Source organism: Calypte anna, chromosome 5, assembly GCF_003957555.1.
Source record: "Calypte anna isolate BGI_N300 chromosome 5, bCalAnn1_v1.p, whole genome shotgun sequence".
Taxonomy (NCBI): domain Eukaryota; kingdom Metazoa; phylum Chordata; class Aves; order Apodiformes; family Trochilidae; genus Calypte; species Calypte anna.
The window spans coordinates 8225003-8246354 of NC_044250.1; the positions used below are offsets into that span (position 1 = coordinate 8225003).

General features: G+C 38.8%; 1 protein-coding gene across 1 annotated transcript in view; it reads right to left on the reverse strand.

Annotated features, from left to right (window-relative positions):
* Positions 1-21352, reverse strand: part of LOC103538468 (F-actin-monooxygenase MICAL2) — a 107049-nt gene that overhangs the window by 69266 nt on the left and 16431 nt on the right. Inside the window, exon 2 of the mRNA XM_030451533.1 lies at positions 15526-15877. Coding sequence (XP_030307393.1) covers positions 15526-15789 — 264 coding nt within the window. The 5' untranslated portion in view covers positions 15790-15877. The remainder of the gene's footprint in view (positions 1-15525; positions 15878-21352) is intronic.

Here is a 21352-nt window from a genome sequence, read left to right on the forward strand (position 1 = left end):
ATTTTTAGAATACTAGTTTAAAAATTCTCAATTAAGAGGACTAATGCAAGTTTACACACCAGTAATATCTGCCTAGTGACAAACTTAAGACTATTTCAGTTTACAACTCTGACTATTAAGCATGGAAACTTTTGTACTTTAAAATAAAACATTAATGAGCCCATGCATATTTGACTACTTCAGCTGGTGACTAAATACAGTGTGTTAAAAAGTACTGTATTTTTCCATAAAAGATAATTACTTGTTTCTGTATAAATCTTGCCCCACACTATAACCAAGCATACTCTACTCATTGTATTATTTATCTTCAGATAAATAGAGCAGAAACTTCATGTATTTTTTTTCCCCAGTACAATTAAAAGGTACCAGAAATTTTATTTTGTATAAATTAGTATATAAATATACACAGCATTTGGCAAGTCTCATAAGCTTAATTCTCAAAGGTTGATCTGACTGTAAGAGATGCTACTTTCTCTCTGTTAGTAGATTTAAGAATGGCACTCCCTTGAAAATATCCAGAAAATGCTTATGCACTGAAAGAGCATGAGCACGTAGTACTAAGATAAATGGCAGCACAAGTTACTTCTCCAAAAGCACAACAACATTTTTGACAGGCATGGGTTTTCTGTATGACCTCCTGGATAAAATACACTAACATGTCACTTAAAAAATAGGAGGGGACCTGTACCATTCCCCACTATTAAACATGCAGTCTGTGAATCCAGGCACCTATAAAAAATCTTATCCAATAATAATTTAAAGGCAGAATATAGTAATTTACCTTAAAAAATGGATAAAAAGTCAGCTCTTACATTTACATGCTTGCAGTCAAGGAACCTACCAGTTGGTAGTAGCATGTAGGTGGAGGATGCAGCTAAACAGCATCTCTTTGTGCAGTTAAAAATAGACAAATCCCTCCATAGCTCAGTGCATTACACTGTTAGCAGCCAACTCTAAATCCCTCACTCTTCTCCTGTCCAAGGTACACAATCATTAAATTAGTCCTGGAAAATAAAAGTGCGCTCAATTAGGATTCACTCCCATATGTTCCTGGGATGAATAGAGAAGCTACAATCACTCCAGGAATTCAAGATTTTTCTAATTTCTGCCTTTCAGTTGTTGTGAAGACAAAAAGAGATTAATTTTAGACTGCAGCTCAACAGCAACTGGACAGACAGAGAGATATCTTTGTCTCTATGTTGTCTTAAGGCACACCAAGACAGAAGCACAACTTCCACTCTTTGGTGGAAATGCACACATATACCAGTAACAAACAGCAAAAGCCCCCTGCCTAAAATAGTTAACTTCCTTTTAGCTTGTATATATAATATTTACCCAAATCACCAACTGGAAATTAAAACCTACAGGACTGGATTATGCTGCTAGAAACAGGCACCAGGGGGTGGCTATCCCCACACAGCTCCAAGCTGTGGCCTGGTGCTCCCAGTAGCTCTGGGCTTCCCCTCTGCCCATGTCCAGACAGCCTGCACGATGTGGAGGGACAGAAAGCTTTGCCTTCCCATGGCAACCCCTCTACTATCATTTGCTCTGATCCTCAGGTGCATTCATTTTCACTGTCACCACATCTGGGACTTCTCACATTGGCCCTGGCCTTTGTGTAACATGCAAAGCAACAGAGATGCACCAAGGATTAATTTGACTGACACCACAGGATTACACCTTACGTGGATTTGGGCAAATGTTTATTCGTGATAGAGCTAAATGTGATGCAACACAAGATAGGCACGAAATGTAATGAAACAACTCATTTTCTGGATCAGCAATCACTGTTTCCCTGGAAAGGCTCCAAAGAGAAACAGCTGCATAAGCAGCTAAGGCAGACGTCTACCAGAAGCTGCAGCAGGAAGCTCTTTCCACCACAATGCTTTTCACTTCATCCCCTTTACCAGAGATGAAAATGCTTCTGGCAAAACCAGGACTGCTCAGCAGGACATTCCTGACTTCCTGACTTACAGTTCATCTCGCATTTGCAGTCTCAGATATTATCACATAAATACATTGACAGCCACTGAACACAACAGTGGAGACAGATGCACCCTGAATAGCTAGTAGCATTTTTAAAGTTTGAAACATCCTTGAAGTCACTGAGAAACAGAATTCTATATGCCACTCTAGATAGTATTTAAAATATTGAGACATAAAGCTTTATTTAAAAAAAATAAACCAATGCTATGAAAAAGAAAAAAGGTCAAGCTCACAATAAGTGTGATGTGATTAGTCAATTTAAGATACGAGTCTAATCTTGCTACAATCCTGGTGTACCAAAGAACTTCAATTTATGACTGCTCCCCTGAACTCAACAACCCTATTCTGGTACTCGCTGCTTCTCTACAAGAAGCCCCCTGTACAAAGTGCTTGTCATCTCTACAAATCAGCCCAGACACTGCCAACAACAATGGATGTGTCACTGTAAAATACCATGGCTACCAGACACACCAGAGCTACACGAGTATAGCACTCTCTGCCCAGTAACATGTCCTGCATTAGACAAGATAATTGTACTTGTTGCCTGTTGCCTGGCTTGTTCAATGCTGCTATTCCTATACAACTGCTCTACTAAAAGACCTTGTCAAGAATGGTGATGATAACTGTAGCTAAATATGACAGCGATTTGGAAGGTGTCCCCTCCATCACGTACATATATAGGAAAAGGACAGTGCCAACCTCAACCAAAATTTCTTTGTTTTTAGATAGAGGCCCAGACCCCAAAACATATACTCAAAATTTCTGTGGATAATGGATCTATACTAAATGTAAATATTAAAAGAGAAAAAAAGAGAAAAAATTTAACTCTTCCATCAGAGGACAGGGGAGAAGAAAGTATAGGAGCTAATTAAATTCTCCCTATAATAATTAAATAATTTTAAAAGCATATTTTTCTCTATTATGCTGTATTTTCTGAGCTTCTTATAAAATCAGTAAGATTAAAAATGCTTCCTTAGACAAAAATAATATTCAGTTAAAGGTATTTTAATGAGAGATCCCCACTCTTCAAAGGGTTACATGAACACTATTTACTCTACAGTTATAAAAATCTAGCTTAAAATAACATTAATACAAAGTGTTGCTGAATGGACAACTTTTTAGAGTGAACACCACATAAATACCACTGGTGGGAAAGTTCAGAGGCAGTTGGGAACAGCAAAGGCTCACGCACCCCTAATTGGCACCAACACAGAAACAAACTGTCCTGGTGTAGGAAGAGCAACACGTGTTCGTTTCTTCTTTCAGTCCCACCAATATTTTACTCTTTGAACCCTCAGCTGGGCACCTCTGAAATCTGCAGTTTTGTCACCTCCTGACAAAAGTCCCCAAATCAGCTCCTGGCAAAACTGGAGACATGGCTACATTTCTTCTTAGAAGACTGTAACATGGATTTGAGGCTACTAATCTAATCTGATGATTTGAACCCAGCTCTTTCCCCAGCATTTGTTTCCTGCAGTTGCTGCACTTGCAGCTGGATGAGGCACAATCCAGGGATCAGAGGATACTATCTTTATGCCTCCCTGTTTTATATGGTCAAAATGCCAGAAGTGAAACATTAGCACATTTACTGCCATTCATTTGGCTTATCTTTACTGAGATTTTTTTCTCTTTTTGGAAGATAAGCTTCTGCATGGAAAAAACACGTGTCGTCTTTTTTTCCTGGATGACTTTGCACACACTTGTCCATCCATCTTCTCTGTCTTCCAGATGTATGTTCAATATTAGATTTGCATTAAAAAATCTTTTCATAGTTTGAATTAAACAATGGCATGGAAAGACATCTGAAACTTACAGTCTGCTATGCAACACAGTAAAGAAAGGCTGTAAGCACAAGAATTTCTTTGTTGATGCACCAAAACTGTCAGGAGTTTGTTATTTAGAGCTTTTCTGAAGAAGCTCTCTCAGGCAGTATTTGGTCATATTTAATTATGCTTATTGTTCTCAGACTTTTATAACAAAAAAAAAAATAAATTTAAGAAAATTGCCATTGGTAACATAATACAGAAACTTCTATAGAAACTTTTCAGTTCCCCTGCACCACAGGTACAGTTATCTGAATAAACATGCACATAATCCCACAGAAATGTGAGCTAGAATAAAAACTATTTTTAAAAAACCATATTATTCCCTGGAATCAGGCAGCAGTTTAATAAAAAAAATCTCCTCAAATAAGCATAAAATAAACCTACTACCAACCGTTGGAATTAAGACCTATTGTCTTTTCTTACCTGTCTTTCATGGTAATCAAAAAGAGGAAAAAAACAACACACCCAAAACCAGAAGAGAGATTTTTTTTGGCCAGTTGTTTAAACAAACAAATGAAACAAGATAAACCTTGCAGAAAGATGTTGCCTGACTATCCTGGTCATTAATAATGGTTGGCAGCAATTTAAGTACTTGCCTTTTGTTATAGCTTACACCTGTCCACACCAGATAATGCTTTAAACCCATCCTTAAAAACTTAACAAGAACTCACAAAAAATGACAAAACAAACAATCCATCAGAAACAGAGGAACTGGTGACAAATATGAAGAAACAAGGTACTAAAGAGCCCTGGCAGACCTGAGCACAACAGAGACTAAGCACACACCAAGCCTCAAGTCCTGGGAGCCTTAGAAGTAGTTACATTTGTGTGATTATAATGCAATTTTTTTAAAGTAAATAGATTTTAAAAGCACTGCTGTTACAGCCTGCTCTCTCCATAAAGATGAATACTACACTGAACCTAAAAGCTCTAACTAAAAACATTTAAACAATCTAATACATTAGCTAAGCTTCTGCTTAGAAGACAAATTTTAAAGTAACTGGGCTGTCAGGTTACTTCAAGGTAATTTCACAGAATATTTAAAATATATCTAACACATTTTATTATTAGTGAATTATTACCAACACTCAAACCTTTGCTTTTAGAAACCAGTCCTGGCTAACTGAGCACATACAGAACTAGCCATCACGTCAAGTCAGACTACTGATTTTTAATTACTATTTATCTTAAGAGCTGTATATTTAATCCCATGAATTTCTAACTTCTCTAAGCAAGAATGACTATGCAGTGTGTATGGCAGCTATAGCTGAGCTCAAAATGCAATGCTGTACAAGTAGGCAGCAACTGTGGGCTCCTAGGTTCTATTTTCTTCTAGGATATCATGAAATCTTCAACAGCTACTGAGTTTTCCAGTGTGAGCACTCACAGCCTCTTAACCAGTAAAAGCCCAACATAAATCTGAAGAGAGGATAACCTGATTTTTTTCTACTGTATTTAACTGGTCACTTGCATGTAGCAGTTTACTGTTCTTCATGATGCTTTTACTTTACAATTTGAAAACATACAAACTGACCAACCACCATCCAATAGGTCAAGAAGAAAAAACTGAATAGTTCAAACACTAGAATCAGAAATGTATCCTTAGAATAACGTTTCTAGGAAGGTTTCTATTAGCAGGGAAAGTTAACAGTATTTATATGGAACCAACAAACCAGGCTGCTGGTAGCATACCACACATGAAAATCGCAACTCCAGCACCTCTAGTTCTTATTTCCAAAACTTTTTTGGATGAAAATGAAGGAGATACATAACAGACCATGTACTGAAAGAAAGAAAGAAAACTGAAAAATAAAAGTAAACGTAAAATGGTGAAAAAATATAAATAGGACCATGCTTCAAATAGAGGGTTAGAGAGCTGAAGCTGTAACATTTGGCAGCAAACTGCACATCATGAAGTGTAATAATCTATTTTACACCAATATCTGTCACAATAGAAGGGAGATAAACATACGTAGAAGATCAGTGTTTATTTACATGGCCACATATTAATGATTCTGTTTTCACATTCCAGCCATAGTGAAATTCAGATGGAGTCACCTGCCTCAATGCCACCAGCTATGCTTGTTCTGCTGCAATCAGAACTGCAGTATCTGGGCTGATAGGCAGTGAACTTCCTACCCCAGATGCCTTCAGCCAAGCTGGCCAGCCCAGCCCTCACAGGCCTGCAGCTGGCTAGGCAGGCAGCAAGCAGACCCAGCAGGCCCCCCAGGTCACAACAGCCCCCACCTGTCAGGAAAGGCTTCATATCTATGCAATCATTTTTTCCCTTCACTAAAAGCCAACCAAATAAGAGAAAAAAGAACAAAAGATCTGAGAGAAATACCCCTGCCATCCTCCCAAGCACTTGCTGATCGCACAACTTGTTATTAACGATCTGGGTGTGCAGCCCTTGGCAGAAGCTCACTACCACCTCCTGAAATGTTTTCTAATCTGAGTTGTAATTCACCTGGAGCAGTTGTTGTATTAAATTGTAAATCCAATGAGGACAGCAGGGAGCACAGCAGGAAGGGGAGTGTAACACCAATCACAGAGAGGACTGTTTGCTGCTTCACAGGTCCTTTTAAAATTGCTCTTGTAACTCAACCTCATTGTAAGGGGCAGTGGAAGTAAGCAACACAAGACTAATTCAATGTGTGGCATAACCACGTTTCCTTTTATAGTTTAGTATATTAATCAAATGAACAAAATCAGAGTGTGATGCAAGATGAGCATGGCTTCATGAAAACATCTTGGTTGGTTTCTTAAGCAGAAACAGGCATGACCTTGGGAAACACAAGCTGCTCTTCAAGCTGCAACAGGAGCAGCAATGTCCAAGGCAAAATGCAGACTGAAAAACTAAAACAGAATATGTTCTAGCAGTGTTAGCCAGACTTAAAGAGAGAAGTGCAATGAGTAACAGCTCTGGTTGTGCTTCAAGTAACTACAGTGTCCTCTTTGGGTCTCCCTAACATGGATTCGGTGAAGGTTTCACCTGCACCAACCAGATGGGAAGGAAAACATCCCAGTCCCACAACATGCAGCAGGCCTCCTCCTCATTCAGGCTCCCAGGATCAGCTCCCCTTGCATCAGCACTACACCCTGTAGACTCAGGTTTGGCCTGGTCTGGTATAAGCACCAGTTAATTTTCTGTAGCATATGCTGAATTTTTTCTGGGTGTAATACTCCTTTGTTAGAAGGGTCCTAGTAGCTTTTAGAAATTTTATCCTCTTGATCTCAGACCATTTCTTCAACTTTTGAAGCTCTTTTAAAATCCTAATCCTGCATTCAAAGCAGTTACAGCTCATTCCAGTTTGGTTACATCTGCACTTCTCAATCCAGCACCCAACTTTTTAATAAGTATTGTAAGTACTAGTCTAGAACAGTGAATCAGTGAAATCCCACTTAATGCATTTTCCCAGCCTGTCAGCAAACTAACCCTAACCCTAAACTATTGCTAGCACCACTCTAAGTACAGTTCTCTAGCTGCCTACCTGAAATGACTCAACATAAACCATATTCATAAGTTTGCTCATTAAAAAAGGGCTCTATGAGGGCCATGTAAGAATTGCAACTTCTCCTTCCCTCAGACATGCTAGGCAACTTCTTAATAAGGGAGGAAGATACCTGCATTTGGCTGTAGTGTTTACAACCAATGCAAGATATCACTATTAATCACCCCATTGTCCATTTCCCAGGTGAATAATGTAAGGGGGCCAATTTAAAACTAATTTAAGACATCTGAAGATGTTAAGTATAAATCTTCTGTTAGCTGAAATGATAACATTGTCCTTGCTGCCATCACTGGGCCATCCAAGTGCCTGGCAGACTCTCACAGTTCTGAAAGTTTCAAAGCAAAACACAGCCAACTGCCAGGACAAAAATCCCCCTTGCAAAGACTTTTTCACCACAGGTTCTCCCTTCCAGTTTAAACATAGTCAAAGGTTTCTGACGTGAGGAAAAGGTTAAAAATCTGAAGAATTAGAAAACTGCAACAATGTCACGTTGTGGTATAAACTCAGATTATTTTCCAAGAACTTTTTAATCAGATATGCAGGTTAAGACACAAATATCCTAAAGACCTGAAATGGCAAACAGGTGTTTCATTTCTGCAGAAACCTAGCTGTTTACAGATACAAGCTGATTTTATGCACAAATATAGACAGGGAGCACCGGAATTTTGAGAACTGACACAAAAGAATTCACCTTCTAGCACTTTAGCAGACAGAGACAACCCAATTTCAAGGGCATTAAAGAGGAACTTCTACTTTGTCATGACAACAGATCCCTGCTAAACTGTTTACCACAATTCCACCAGTGTTATGACTCTTGAGAGAGAAAATACAAATAGTATCACAGAATGGTTTGAGATGGAATAGAAATTCTGTTATTTGCTTAGACAATCAGCACCCACTAAAATATTTTTCCAGTTTCACTTCTTACACAGCTCTCTCAGAACTGTGGCATTTTACATTCTACTGAATGTGTATCAAGGGCAATCTGCACAAATGCCTAAAACAGAAAACAACAGAATCAGATTTGGCAGCAGAGAGAGAAACCACATCCCAAACCCCCAGTTCTCAGGACAGACCTGGGAACCTCGGGAAGGACCTGAACTGCAGGAGACAGGAAATTGCCTTATTGTCTGAAATCTGGTTTTTAGCAGCCAAGTGTTTAATCACTTCTTGGTGGCAAAAGTTATGTATTTCCTCACTTATCAGTACACAAACATTACCTAAGCAAAGCTGGAAACGTAGCTAACACAAACTCCTAACAACCACATCTGGCACCCTCAGGGCCTCTCTGAAGCCAGGAAAATGGCCTGACCTGAGTGAAGTGTGGGCAGGGGCTGTGGCTGGGGGCCAGGCATATGAGACCCCTCATCCTACACCACCACCCCCTGGCTGGTGGGACACAGCCCGGCTGCACCCCACTGACAGACTCAAAAGCACTGCAAAACCACAGCTATGGGAACACACCCTCTCACAACCTTTTGTTTCATTCAAACTTAATTAAGCCACTTGTAGTGACAATAGTAGTGTTTTGTGTGAAAGTAACTGGGTGTCACGCCCTGTGGGAATCTCTAGATTAGACATAAAATGTCTAGGAAATCAGGTTAGGGTGGGACAGTTCCCTTCCACAAAGCCATTAAGCAAAGGACAGAGAAACAGCACATTACTGCTGTAAAGTACAGATGTAAAGCTACTGCTGTCTTGAAAGCCAAAAATTTTAAACTCCACATGCCTGAAAAAGTCTTATTTAGGCTGTCTGATTATGTTCCTTTGGGCAGTCTTCATTGCTTTTTTGTGACTGATAAAACTGAAAAAATCATGTGTTTGTGGAAATGTCTGTAGGATAATAAAAATCAAGTGATTTCATGAACAAACCACATGCCAAACGTTAGCCTTTGCTGATGTAATTTGGCCCAATCTCATCTTAAAACATGGCTCGAAGACTGAAGTAGTTTGCTTTATTTTCAAAGAACCCTGTTTGCTGCATGTCCTGTCATCACCCGAGCTGTGTGTCCTGTCATCACCCATCCACCTCTAAAAATTCTTAGAGAAATGAGTGCATGACAACATTCAAGAACTGTGGTTTCACTGTATGTTCACAGGTGATGTGCTGCTTCTCCCCTCATCTCAAATCTTTTTTACCACTCATTCCCATTAATCCTCCATATTCTTCTTTGAAATAACTCTGTAAAGTTACTTGTTACAGTACAGTTACAATTTGAGAAATTTAAATTCAGTTCAGGGCTTCAGGTTCACTGTCCTAAACAGCAAAAGCAAAGCAGGAATACCAAAATAAACAGCTTGTCTTTCAAGAGTAGCAAATACACAAAGGTGCCATTTATAAAGTCAGTAGAATACTTGTCCTTAATATTCCCAAAATTCCATAGGTTCTCGATTCTGCTATCCAAGTATTTTGTGTTTGGATTAAAAACCCAAACAAACAACAAAAAAAAACCCAAGCAAAATCCCACAACACACACAAAAAAGCACAGCTGTACGTCCTTTTGAAAAGTCACAACTTTTCATTCACTAAACTTCCTATAAATATGGTTGTCAATTTATTTTCAATTATATTATCTTAACAGGCATGCATTTTTTATTACAAAATGAGTTAGTAATGTTATCTAAAACATTGTTTGGTGTGTCATTATAAATCTTGATTATCAGCTTTGGAAATCTCCCAGTTTCAACTATTATTTTGAAGAAGTTAGTATGTCGAGCAAGAAGGATGTGCCATCTGGATTTTTGCTCTTGGTAACATAAACAGGTTAAGGTTTTCATCATAGTAGGAATATTTTTGAGTTGTAGCAAAACTGCCATTCCCTCTTTCATCTTACAATTCAATTATGTCTTCCAAAAAAATATTGTCTGAAGAGGCAAAATCAATTGTGATGCTTGAACATGTGAACTCCCTGGCTTCTGTATCACTATATACTGAATAGGAGAAACCTGGCTGAAAATGCAAGTTACCTCTGAAGGATCAACAAATGCCTGCACTTCAGAAGAAAATATAGCTGCAATACCAGCAGGTTCATACATGCTAGATGATTTGCTTAATAAGAGACAAGTATTTATCTAGCGCTACAGAGCAAGGTGGAGAGAAGGAAGAGGAAGACAACTGGAAGCCAACCTGCCTCATTTACTATGAGGGACAAGACTGCAGATTAGGATGTTTGTAAACAACCGAGGACTGGCAGGAAGCCAACTTCTACCTAATAACAAGGAGAGAGCCCTGGCATCCAGTCCTCTTCCTGCTGATTACCCTGTGGCTATGTAACATGGCAGCACCCACCATGGCCTGGGAGTACCTCTCCCTTTCTCAACTCTGTGGGAAAGATAGCACCAGGCAAAGCAGGTTTTATGAACTCCCAGAGCATTCATTTGACACTCTCTGGAAAGACAATGTGAAAAGGAGCGGAAAGGGTTTGGCAGATAAAGAGTGTCTGTTTATCATCTCTGGGTACACCAGCTGTGATTAGTACAGTGAGACAAGGCTTAGAGCCAGTACAAAACCTCCACGCTCCATCCCACTTCTGACCAAGGGCTCCTCTTCAGCTACTCACACCTTGGTCCCCATGTCCCTCCATCCCTGTCCCTCTGTTATGCTGCCTTGGCTAAAGCCTAACCACAAAGGAAGAGCCTGTGGAGCCCTCCCTACAGCAGAGACACCAATGCCACCAATGGCTCAGGAAGACTGACAGCATATGACTCTACTGAAAAAGGCTGCTGTGTTTTTACATAAACCCTGGAAATATGTGCATAAATAATTTTAGAGTAATTCTCTTACAATAAGTTTCCCAACAGGGGACTTTGGGAGGGAACTTAGTCTATTATAAAATAAATTTTGAAAGGCCAAGTCAGAAAAACTGGAGAGGACAATGGAAACTCAAGTTGAGATAGTTTAATTATTTTTTCAGGGATATATATGATTCTCTATAGACATGCACGTGCAAATGCACACATGTATGTATTTGCACATACAGCACCCCAAACCTCTAAGCTCAGTTTTTTTTCCTTGCTTTATGCAAACATTGTCCTCAAAAACCCACCTCAGCCTGTACAAGTCCTCTGCCCAGGAACTATGCCTAATACACTAATGGTGAGGGGGTCTATAAAAGAGACACTGTTCAAAAGACCAAGGCCAATTGTCTCCCAGCAGTGCCCAACACCATCATCCAACTGGGTACATTGAGAGAGAAACCCTAGAGCCTATCCAGGCAGCCAATAATGACACATTAGCACTTTAAACAAAGTTTCCCTAGTTTCCTGAAGTGTAAGCATGTGTTTTGAAAAACAGAGCACCACATCTGCATGCTTTAGAGAATCAACACTTCCTTCAAAGTTAAGTCTGGGATGTTTTCATGGGCAATGATCTCTGTTCTCCTCAAGCACGAATCCAATCATGGTGAGCCAGTATTTCAGGTGCATAACATGAGCCAGATCCTACCTCTGATATACACAATATCTCAAACGTGCATATATCTCTTACCATTTACACAGGTCAACTGCAGTAATAAAGTGCAAGTAAACAATTTACTCCATACAGAGGGATTCAAATAAGCATTTAGAGAACAACCACATAGGTTAAAAACCATTGAAAACTCTCTGTTACTAGCTGGATGAATTCTTGTTTATCATTGTATTAGGTTTTGCATGTTAAAAAATTTTGAGACATTCAAACTGCTAGCATGGTGAACAACAAATGTTAAACATTTAATATTCTTCATTTGCCAAGCTATACTTCATTTCATGAAAAACAAATTACCTTTACAGATTCCAAGCACACTACTCTACTTTGATTAGTAAAGATTCAAATGAGAGAAATTTTGCAGAGATATGAAATTTGCTACACGTATTTGCAAAACTTGCTGTATGATTTACAATTTTGCTTACTTAGGACAGACTTCTGTTTCTTTCTAATACTGCTGAACTGTGCAAATGCTGCTAGAATCAGCAGTTTTGCAGTACTCATTTTACAAGTGTGTGATGGAAGAAGTATATGTTCAAAGATTTAACATACATACACGTGCACTACTACAGCTGCACAAATATAAGTTTCTACCCCAATTTTGCACATGCTTTTCCAGAGGACTTAAGTTTTATTTTGTAGTAGGGTTTTGTGGTTTTGTTGTTGGTTTGGCTTTTTTTTGTTTTTTTGTTTTGTTTTGTTTTTTCCTACATAGAATTAAAAGGAAAATAACATCCCCAGTATGGCAACTCTGAAATAGCAGTGGGTTTGAACTTCTTGAAAATTTTTCAACTGGTTTTATTCATCCAGCTTAAAAACATATCATTGTGGAAACTCTGAAAGCCGTATTTGGCAATGTTCTTCAAGAGCGGTTTAAGGCACAGGATTATTGTTATTTAGTTGAAGTGGAACATTCTGTATGTATAAAACTTGTGTATACTTTAATGAGTAATTAAAGTGTGGCTGAAGAGTGTGTAAGCACAAAAATCAACAACTACAGCATTCAGCTCTTAAATACAGTGCAAAAAAATGAACAGGTTTTGGGCGAGGCAGTAGATTCTCAGTTTGTTAAAAAATAAAATAAGACCATGAGTAGCTGAGAACCCGATTGCATTTTATCCCCTTTATCTTCTCCAAAAGACTGGGAAGATTGCAAGAAACCAGTCAGATTGCAAAGCCGTATCTCAAAAGGACTGTGAACTGCAGACTCAGCCACGCTCATGGCCACAACCTTGTATAATGCCATTAAAGCAGATATTTTCTTTAAAAATTATGCCTACTAGCAACCTTGGCTCTGTTTGCAGAACTGCAACTGCAAAAATCCACTTAGCTCATTGTTTGATTCTGAACAAGCAAGATTTTTACTTAGGGCTGGTCTACTTAAACCAGTCCCAGGTACCTCTACAAAGGAGAGTGCTGGGCACTGCTGTCAGGATTTAGCCTGCTTCACTACTAAAAATGGCACCTGAGTTAACAGGCAAGCAAGACAGAAATTTAAAGTCACCAGCTGCACCAAAGGAAAATCATGGTATGTATATTGTGGCCTAATCTCTCTGCACTGGTATTTTGGTGGGACCGCCAGCGTTTCTGAGAACTCCTTATCTGTAAGTGGGCTGTCAGAGTACACACCAAAATGAGCAGGGAGTCCGCAGCCTTCTGTCTCCTCTCATTCATGTTGCCAAGATAGGCTTTCACTGCAGTCTGTGATTCACGTGTGAGGAATGTTTGGTAGATATCCCAAAGAGCCCACAGACAGCGGTTACTGCTTTCATTTGCAGCAATCTGAAGATTCATGTTTCTCTCGTTAAATCAGTGATGACATAAGTGCAGGTCTGGGCATGGTCCAGGATCATTATGAAGCTTCTCCAAGTATTTCACAGAATATCTACACACTCATTGTTTACACAGAGACTTGTACATTCATTTGCAATTCGATCATATGTGAATCATTGATATGTCCATTAACTTCTGCAAATACTTACACCATGCCACTGAAAATAAATCTTCACTCTCAAAGAGCAATAATACCATATTTTCAACACTGTGAAGTGGTGATTAGGTTCCTGCTTGGCAACCTTGTAAAGCATCGCTCAGGCTAAGAACTGTGCTTAAGAACTTCACAGAACGGGGATTAGGTTTGTGATGTCCCACATGAGAGAGGACTTAATTTTATATTTTACACAGGTCTTAAAACTGCTTTTTTGTGTTGCAAACACTTCTTCAACCTAACTGTGGAAAGTTGGACCTGGGGCTGTATGTGTAGGTGAGGTGCATGTGGACTATCTCCTATAATTTGTTAATCATGACACTCTCATTCCTTCCCTTTCCTGTTCTCTTTTCATCACAAAGATGCTCAATGACACACGTTCAACACCTTTTTGAAAGAACAAAAGGGAGGAAGGAAGCACAGGTCAAAAAGGGAAACAAAGGGAAAAGTAAAACAGGAGAAACGAAAGGAGGAAAACAGAGGCTGTAGAAAACAGTGCAATTAGCTGTAATGGTGCTTTTTGTTTTCTAAAGAAACTGTAGTAAGGACATTTATTACACTAGAAAAACTTCATAGTCATTGAGAACTTATTTAAAAATAATAAATAAAACAGAGGGCTCTATATGTACTGCAGGTAACATGGTGCCCTTCTCCCTGATGCTTTTGACAAGTTTCAGTGCAATGATGCAAACAAGAAGAAAAGAGGCTTTCAACACTGTCTGTCTACTGAGCCTGAGTGATAGCCCTAATTAAAAAGTCCTCCACAGTTTGGTGTCCAGTTACCCCTTCAGGTGTGCCTTTCCTCTCTCTTCTACCTCTACACAGTCAAGTAGCTATTTAAAACTTACCCCTCTTGGAACAACTTCTAGCTGTCTCCTGGCAGTAAGCAAGTTAATTGGTCTGAGACAAAGCTATTAAAATTTTCTGTGATAGACAGCTGAAACAAGTGGCAATAAATTGGCGTATTTTTACAGTACAGTTTTGTCAACATAATTTATACCAAAGTTCAGTGGCTCCCTGTGTCAAATATATTATTGCATCCTTTGCAGCAAAGAAGATAATTTCCTTCCCTTTGCACAACCAAGAAAACATCTAGTTCAGTAATTACCACATAGCAATTATTCCCATTCTGCTTGTGAAAAAGCAGTTTCAGAAAAGTATTTAAATCCATAAATAGCGCAGGATTTTTTTTGCTGTTGTTTAGCAACTAAAGCCAATGCTAGATGATAAAGGCAGAAACCCAGAACTCCAAGAAGCACTTTCCCGATAATAGTTTAGGAACTGATGTTGAAACCCATTTGACCACCCCTGGTCTCTTAAAGAATGCACCAAGCATCAAACTGAGGAGCCTGCTGATTACGCTATGGTTTACACCTCACAAGACCTTCTTAATTAAGTAGTTCTTGGGGCCTAGAATGAATGAGGCCTACTGCCTCATGACTTCACATCTTATGCCTGATTGGTGCTGCTAAAAGGGCCAGAAAGTCTTCTGCCATGATTGAGGCAGACTGTAGAAGCAGAGTGCTTGTAGGATCACTCTTATATGTGTGTTCCCACAAAACTTGTGGAACAAATACTGAAAATTTGTCAAAACCAGTTTATATCAGTCATATCTTCAGAAAGTACATTACATTAAAGGAAGGGTTACATGAATAGACAAATTGCATATAATGGTAGAAACCTTATTTCTGCAGAAAAACAAGCTTAAAAGATTCTAAGCTATGAAATTGAAAACTGAACTCCACTTACCTTAGTGTTCATACAAGATTTGCCGCGCTTATACTCTTTGTGACTTGCTCTTTTATCAAGCTTGTTCCACAAAGCTTTGGCCTTCCATGTGGTCACTCTTGACTTCAGTTTGGTGTAAAAGTTTCTATTGTCCAAAGGATCTAATTCAAGTTGGCGAATAAGAATATTGAAGGCCTGAATGGTACCTTTGCATGTTGATGCTTGTACAAAGTTTTCAAATATCTGGCCAGCTTGACTGTATTTTTCATCATCGTTTTCCCCCATGTTCTGAGAGAATGCTTGAAAATTAAGCTGGAGCTCTGTGCTGGGTAGAGGTGATCTACACTACCAAGTACTTCCAAGCATATTATTCCTAGAAAAGGCAAACAGAGATCATGTTAAAGCAGGTTCTGCCTAATGAAACTGAACCCACAAAAAGCATATCTGATATAAAACACAGCATATGGCAACTGGACAACCAGCTACAAAAAGTCAGTAGTGACATCCAAGATAAGTGTTACAAACAAACATAACATAATTGTGCTGTCATGACATGTACTTCATAGATGAACTCAAGTCTACTGCTTCAAAAAAAAACCAGCTTGACTGAGAGCTTGAGGATTTCTTCAATTTTTGTTCAGTGATAACTCCTAGATAACAGATGAAAAACCAAACATCCTGATGCATTTTTCCCTAGCAGAATCCATGTCACAGCAAGTGTACCTCTGGTAACATTTTGGTCTGAAGAATTCTTATAAACCTACAGCTTAAAGTCAGCAGTACTTGAGGGAATTTTCTCCCATTATACAAGTTAGGACAAGAGCTCAGCTTAGCCAGAGCAATTTAAAACTGGCACAATCACTTGCCATGAGCAAATGCACAAAATAGACTAAGCAGAAATATTATCACAAGTTACACAAGAACTGAAAAAAAAACCCAAAAAACAAGTAACCACAGAGAGCTCCACTAATCTTGCCAAAATGAGAAAGAGTTTGGTACTCTAGTGCATACAAAGGAATTTTATCTCCATGTCACATGTTAAATGCTACAGTTGTGTTTGGAGTCTTACCTTGTCATGTGCTGATGATATAAAGTAATGGTGTTTGGCCTACTAAGCCTCCTTAGCTTTTCCTAGTAACATGATCACTGTCAAACAGTGCCTGATATTCCAGATAAATGCTCTTACAGAATGGAAGGGTAATGCTATTCTGAATTAACTAAATTAGTTTGAAAGAACAAACATACTTCCATTGTGGCACTCCTATCCTTCTCTAACCTTGCTCTCAATCTCTAATGAGAGAGTCTTGGAGTAAGCCAAGGTCCACAGAAAACTCCAAATGGCTTTCACATATTCCAAGGAAATAGTTACAGGTTATGTATAAACTTGTCCTCAAAAGAGGGTCTGCATGGAGTCAAGTCCAGAGATTCAAGCCATGCATTCTATTTCTTGCTATTAAAGAATTATCTACCAGTCCAATAAACAAAAAGTAAATCAATGCTTGTCTAACATCCACATAATTATTTTGCTTGGAATGCATATTTTGGCTGATAGTTTTAGAACAAATTGTTAAGAAAGACCTTTGAAGTTATGCTTTTTAATTTAACACTGTTCACAAACTATTCATTTTCTGCTTGCATTTCCTTCAAAGTAGAAAAGAGAAAACAATACAGTGTATTTAAGTAAAGAGGAGACCTACCATGTCTATCTTACAGTCCTCTATACCAGAAAATATTATGCAACTTATTAAAGAGATCCCATGGGGAGATATAAGGAAGCATTTGGAATACTCACATTCCATGCCTGCACTCAAAATAAATAACCTTTGTGTGCACATCATCAGTCTGCTGTTGGTTTGTGGGTAAAATAAATTGGCAATGTTGAGAGTTTGTACATTTTCTAAGACCAAATGTCATGATTAAATATTTGGTGCCAAGAATAAGTCAGGCAATTTTTGTTTTCCCCTCTGAATACTTCATTTATAGTATGCTCCATGCCCTTTTCTGAAGGGATTTGTGGCTTTGAAGAAGAAGAAACATTTTATAAGCTCACAACTTCCAGAACGTCTAATTTTTCAAGACTCTGAGTTCTGTGAACTCCCACTGACTGAAAAGGAGTTGAGGACATCCAACACCTTTCCTGGTTCAAGTCTTCCGTGATTAATGAGCAAACCCCTCCAACAACTGCACACAGCCAGGAGGGAGCCCAGCTACCTTCACTACCCCGGTGTGGGTGTGAGCAGGGCCCAGCCAACTGATCTAGAAATTCTTTGGGGAAAGGTAAGGGATTGCCGTGTGGAAAGGCTGAGGTGCATCTGGGCTCAAGCTTTACAAGTGAGTGCTACTGCAAGGGAAAGCAACACAGGGCAACTAAAGACAGCAACAGCACATTGTAAGACACTGCAATGTTGCTCAAGCAGCTTGATATACAGGCACCCCTGGATTCCAGACCTATTGAAAAAAAAAGAATTAAAATCAAGGATAAACAAACACTTAATTCACCTAACTTCCATACGTGCCTGATATATTTTTTATAACAGAAAAGCCAAAGTATATTTTTTTCTCTCAAAATAATTATGAATAGCTTCTTGGGAGTGGGGAAGTGTTAGTGAAATGTTCCACTTCAGGCATTTCAGCTAAGGGAGTGGCAGGCATGTTAGATTTTCTTAATCACTATAAACTCTCATCAGTCTTTAAGTGCCACCAAAGACTTAGACCAATTTCATGGCTATAAAACAATACTTCCTCTCCATTGTTCTCATTAGCTTACCACAAGACTGTTATCATGTTCATATAACACAAATATCTTTATAAGTTAACTCTGCCATAACTGATAAGTAAGCCTGTACACAAGCTCTTTAATTTAGTGTCTTTTCTGCTCACAGAGAAATTTTTATAGCCTCAGCTGCTGAGGGAGCAGAAGAAGCTGAAGGAATAGAGCCATATCAGAACCAGCCAAAGAAGAAAGGCAGCATGTTCCAGGGCTCGTAACAATGAGAAGACAAAAAAGATGGTCAGCTGGAGCCACTGCTGATGAAGGAAAAGAAAACATTTTTAGCATGATGCAAACAGTGAAAGTAGGCAGGTGCTGCACATGCACGTGCACACACAACAAATAGACATGGCAGCCCTGGGCTCCCTCTGCTTTTCACTGGGCGAGGAAGGACAGCCAGGACACCTTCCCAGCCCTAAATCTTCCCTCCTCCAATACTGCAAAACCAGGACTTGAGGCTATTCTTTCTGGGTACAAAATCTTCCTGTGAACTTCCACGCGCTGTCATCTTGTCCAAGCTGAAAAGCTGTGGAGTGCCATCTCAGCACAGACATTTTCTCACCAGTGAAGCATTTCTCCTCGCTCTGTCAAAGGTCATATTCTCAAAAAGAGCTCCATTTTGTGGTCAGAAAGACAGGATAAGATGGGAGACTCTGGTTACTGAGGTTTCTAGCTTGCTGGAAACACTTTTTTTTTTTCCTTTTATTTTTTTTCTTTCCTTTATTTGGCATGAACACTATGTTGACAGATGACAGAGAGGATATGGTGCTCCAAGTATATACAGTTCCTGGAAAAGTATGTGACTCATCAATATATCACTGCAGGATTGTACTGCAGGATGTAGAAATAATGCAATAAGGACAAGAAGTTGAATGGAATAATTCTCAACTTAAAGTTTCTGGTTCTGCAACTGTTCTATAGACTTAAAAGGCAATACATGAACTGCTTACCTGTAGTGGGGAAAATAAATGTTTGGGAAAATACTCATGTTCTTAGAGTATTATAATTTACCCTTTTTCTTCCTTCATCATTTAGATCACTTTAGGGATTAACCATAGATCTAGAAGTCTCATCAATCTAAGTACTGATGCTGAAATTGTAACCTATGTTTTTCAAAGTGACCACTGAACTGCCTCTGGAAGCACAATCCAAAAATACAATGCAGTTTATGTGAAACTCTACTGAAGTGCTACAGAGCCTAATATAAATTTGGGCCACAGAAAGGAGAGAATTACAGAGCAGGAAACAGTCTGGACAAACTTTTTTAAAGTTAGAACTGAAGCAACCATGGATTATATCTACAGCTAACAAGAACTGTCATTTTAGGTCCCATGCATGATGTAATAAGCACACAGAAGAATTTGGCCTTCCATGCAGCCTCCTGCAGTATTACAGGAGTCTCTGGAGGGCTTTCAGACACGAAGTGCAGACAAAGGGAAGAAGGACTGCACTTATTTTTATGATCCCTTCTACTGCAGTAAGTTAGCCCTGCCTCCTTTCTGTTTCCACTCAGGGGCAAACAGGAATGCCAGATAAGAAAAGCTGAGAAGTGCTGTTCAGGCCTGGTGTCTACCCAAGGAGAAAGTTATGATCTCACTACAGCTTAAAGGAAAGCAGTGCACAAGGGACAGAAAGTAGAAATTAAAAAAACAATGCATGTAAGGATACATACATCGGAGAACTACTTCCAGCCTTAGCTGACAATTTCTGTCAGGAAACAAGCTCTGTTACTACAGAAGATTTTGAGAATAGCAAAAAAATACCCACTGTCTGGGTGATTCCAGTGATTATCACTAGTTAAATGGATGTATGGAGTTGGATCATGTCTGCATACAAAGCCTCTCAGCACAATAGATCAAGCACTTAAGTTGACATATAGGAGTAATTAAATGAAAATAACTTACATTTTTTACAGCAGTACCATGTGAATTGCTTGTCAGTGTTTTGAGGTGGTATACTAAAAAATTTTAAAAAAAATCTTGGCTTAGTTGTCCCACTGTAAACAACCCTAATTTAAGTTCAGACTTGCAGAGATGAAGTCCTTCCTTAGTCCCTTAATGCTCTGTTTCTAATATTTGAACATGCTCCTCAGGGTGATTGGAAAAGAATTAAATTCCTCGCATTTCATTACCACTAATCCTGATTCCATTTTCAATACAGCCCTAATTCAGCCATGTTTACTGAGAATAAATTCTTTTATTAAGACTTCAGTTTGGCATGCAGGATACAATACATTTATTGTTTGCTTAAGGTTAGAAACATCAACAGAAACGAAAGATTGGATTCTGGAGCATCTGTGTAAAAATTTACTTTGGCCTTTCCTCATCATCAGTAAAATCAACAGTATTTCTGCTGTATCTTCCCTGACATAACTGAAATCTCAATACTATTTATAATAACTGAAATTTGCGAGTAGCCATGTTAGAGAACTTTTAGATTTTTTTTCAACTTAGTTTCTACTCACATTAGGCACTTTGCTTTCATGGTGATGATTTTAAATATAAATATTTTTATCTGGAGGAAACATAGCTTTTTGATGGTGTGCTTTCTCTGCATGTTTTCCCAGAACTGACATAACAGGACACACACACAAGAAAATATTAAGTGTGATTCTGGTACAACTGAAGCTCTCCTTTGCATTGCTTCTAAAAGTATTTAAAACACACAAAAATACATTGGCCTAAAATACTTGTTTTCTACTGGTTACAAACAGAAAACACATTTGTTAAGACGCACAGTCCTGACAGAAACATCAATCAACATAAAATGCTTCTGAACAAAGCTTCACAAACAGCCTGTCTTTATAAACAGACAGATTACTTTTCCATATTTTTATAAAAAGCTAACTTCTACAGAACTGCAAAATAATTTCTCAGGCCAAGTGTGGAATTCAAAACAGCTCATACAGAGCAGCTCTGTGCCTACGATCTTACAACGTTACCGTACACGCTATCAGCTTGTTTTGCTGAAGTTATAGAGGAGAAATTTCAAACATAAGCCTGCCAACAAGTGCTGCTGTGCCATTTTAACCTGCTACATCTGGAATCATCCCACAATAAAATATAGCTGGAAGCACGT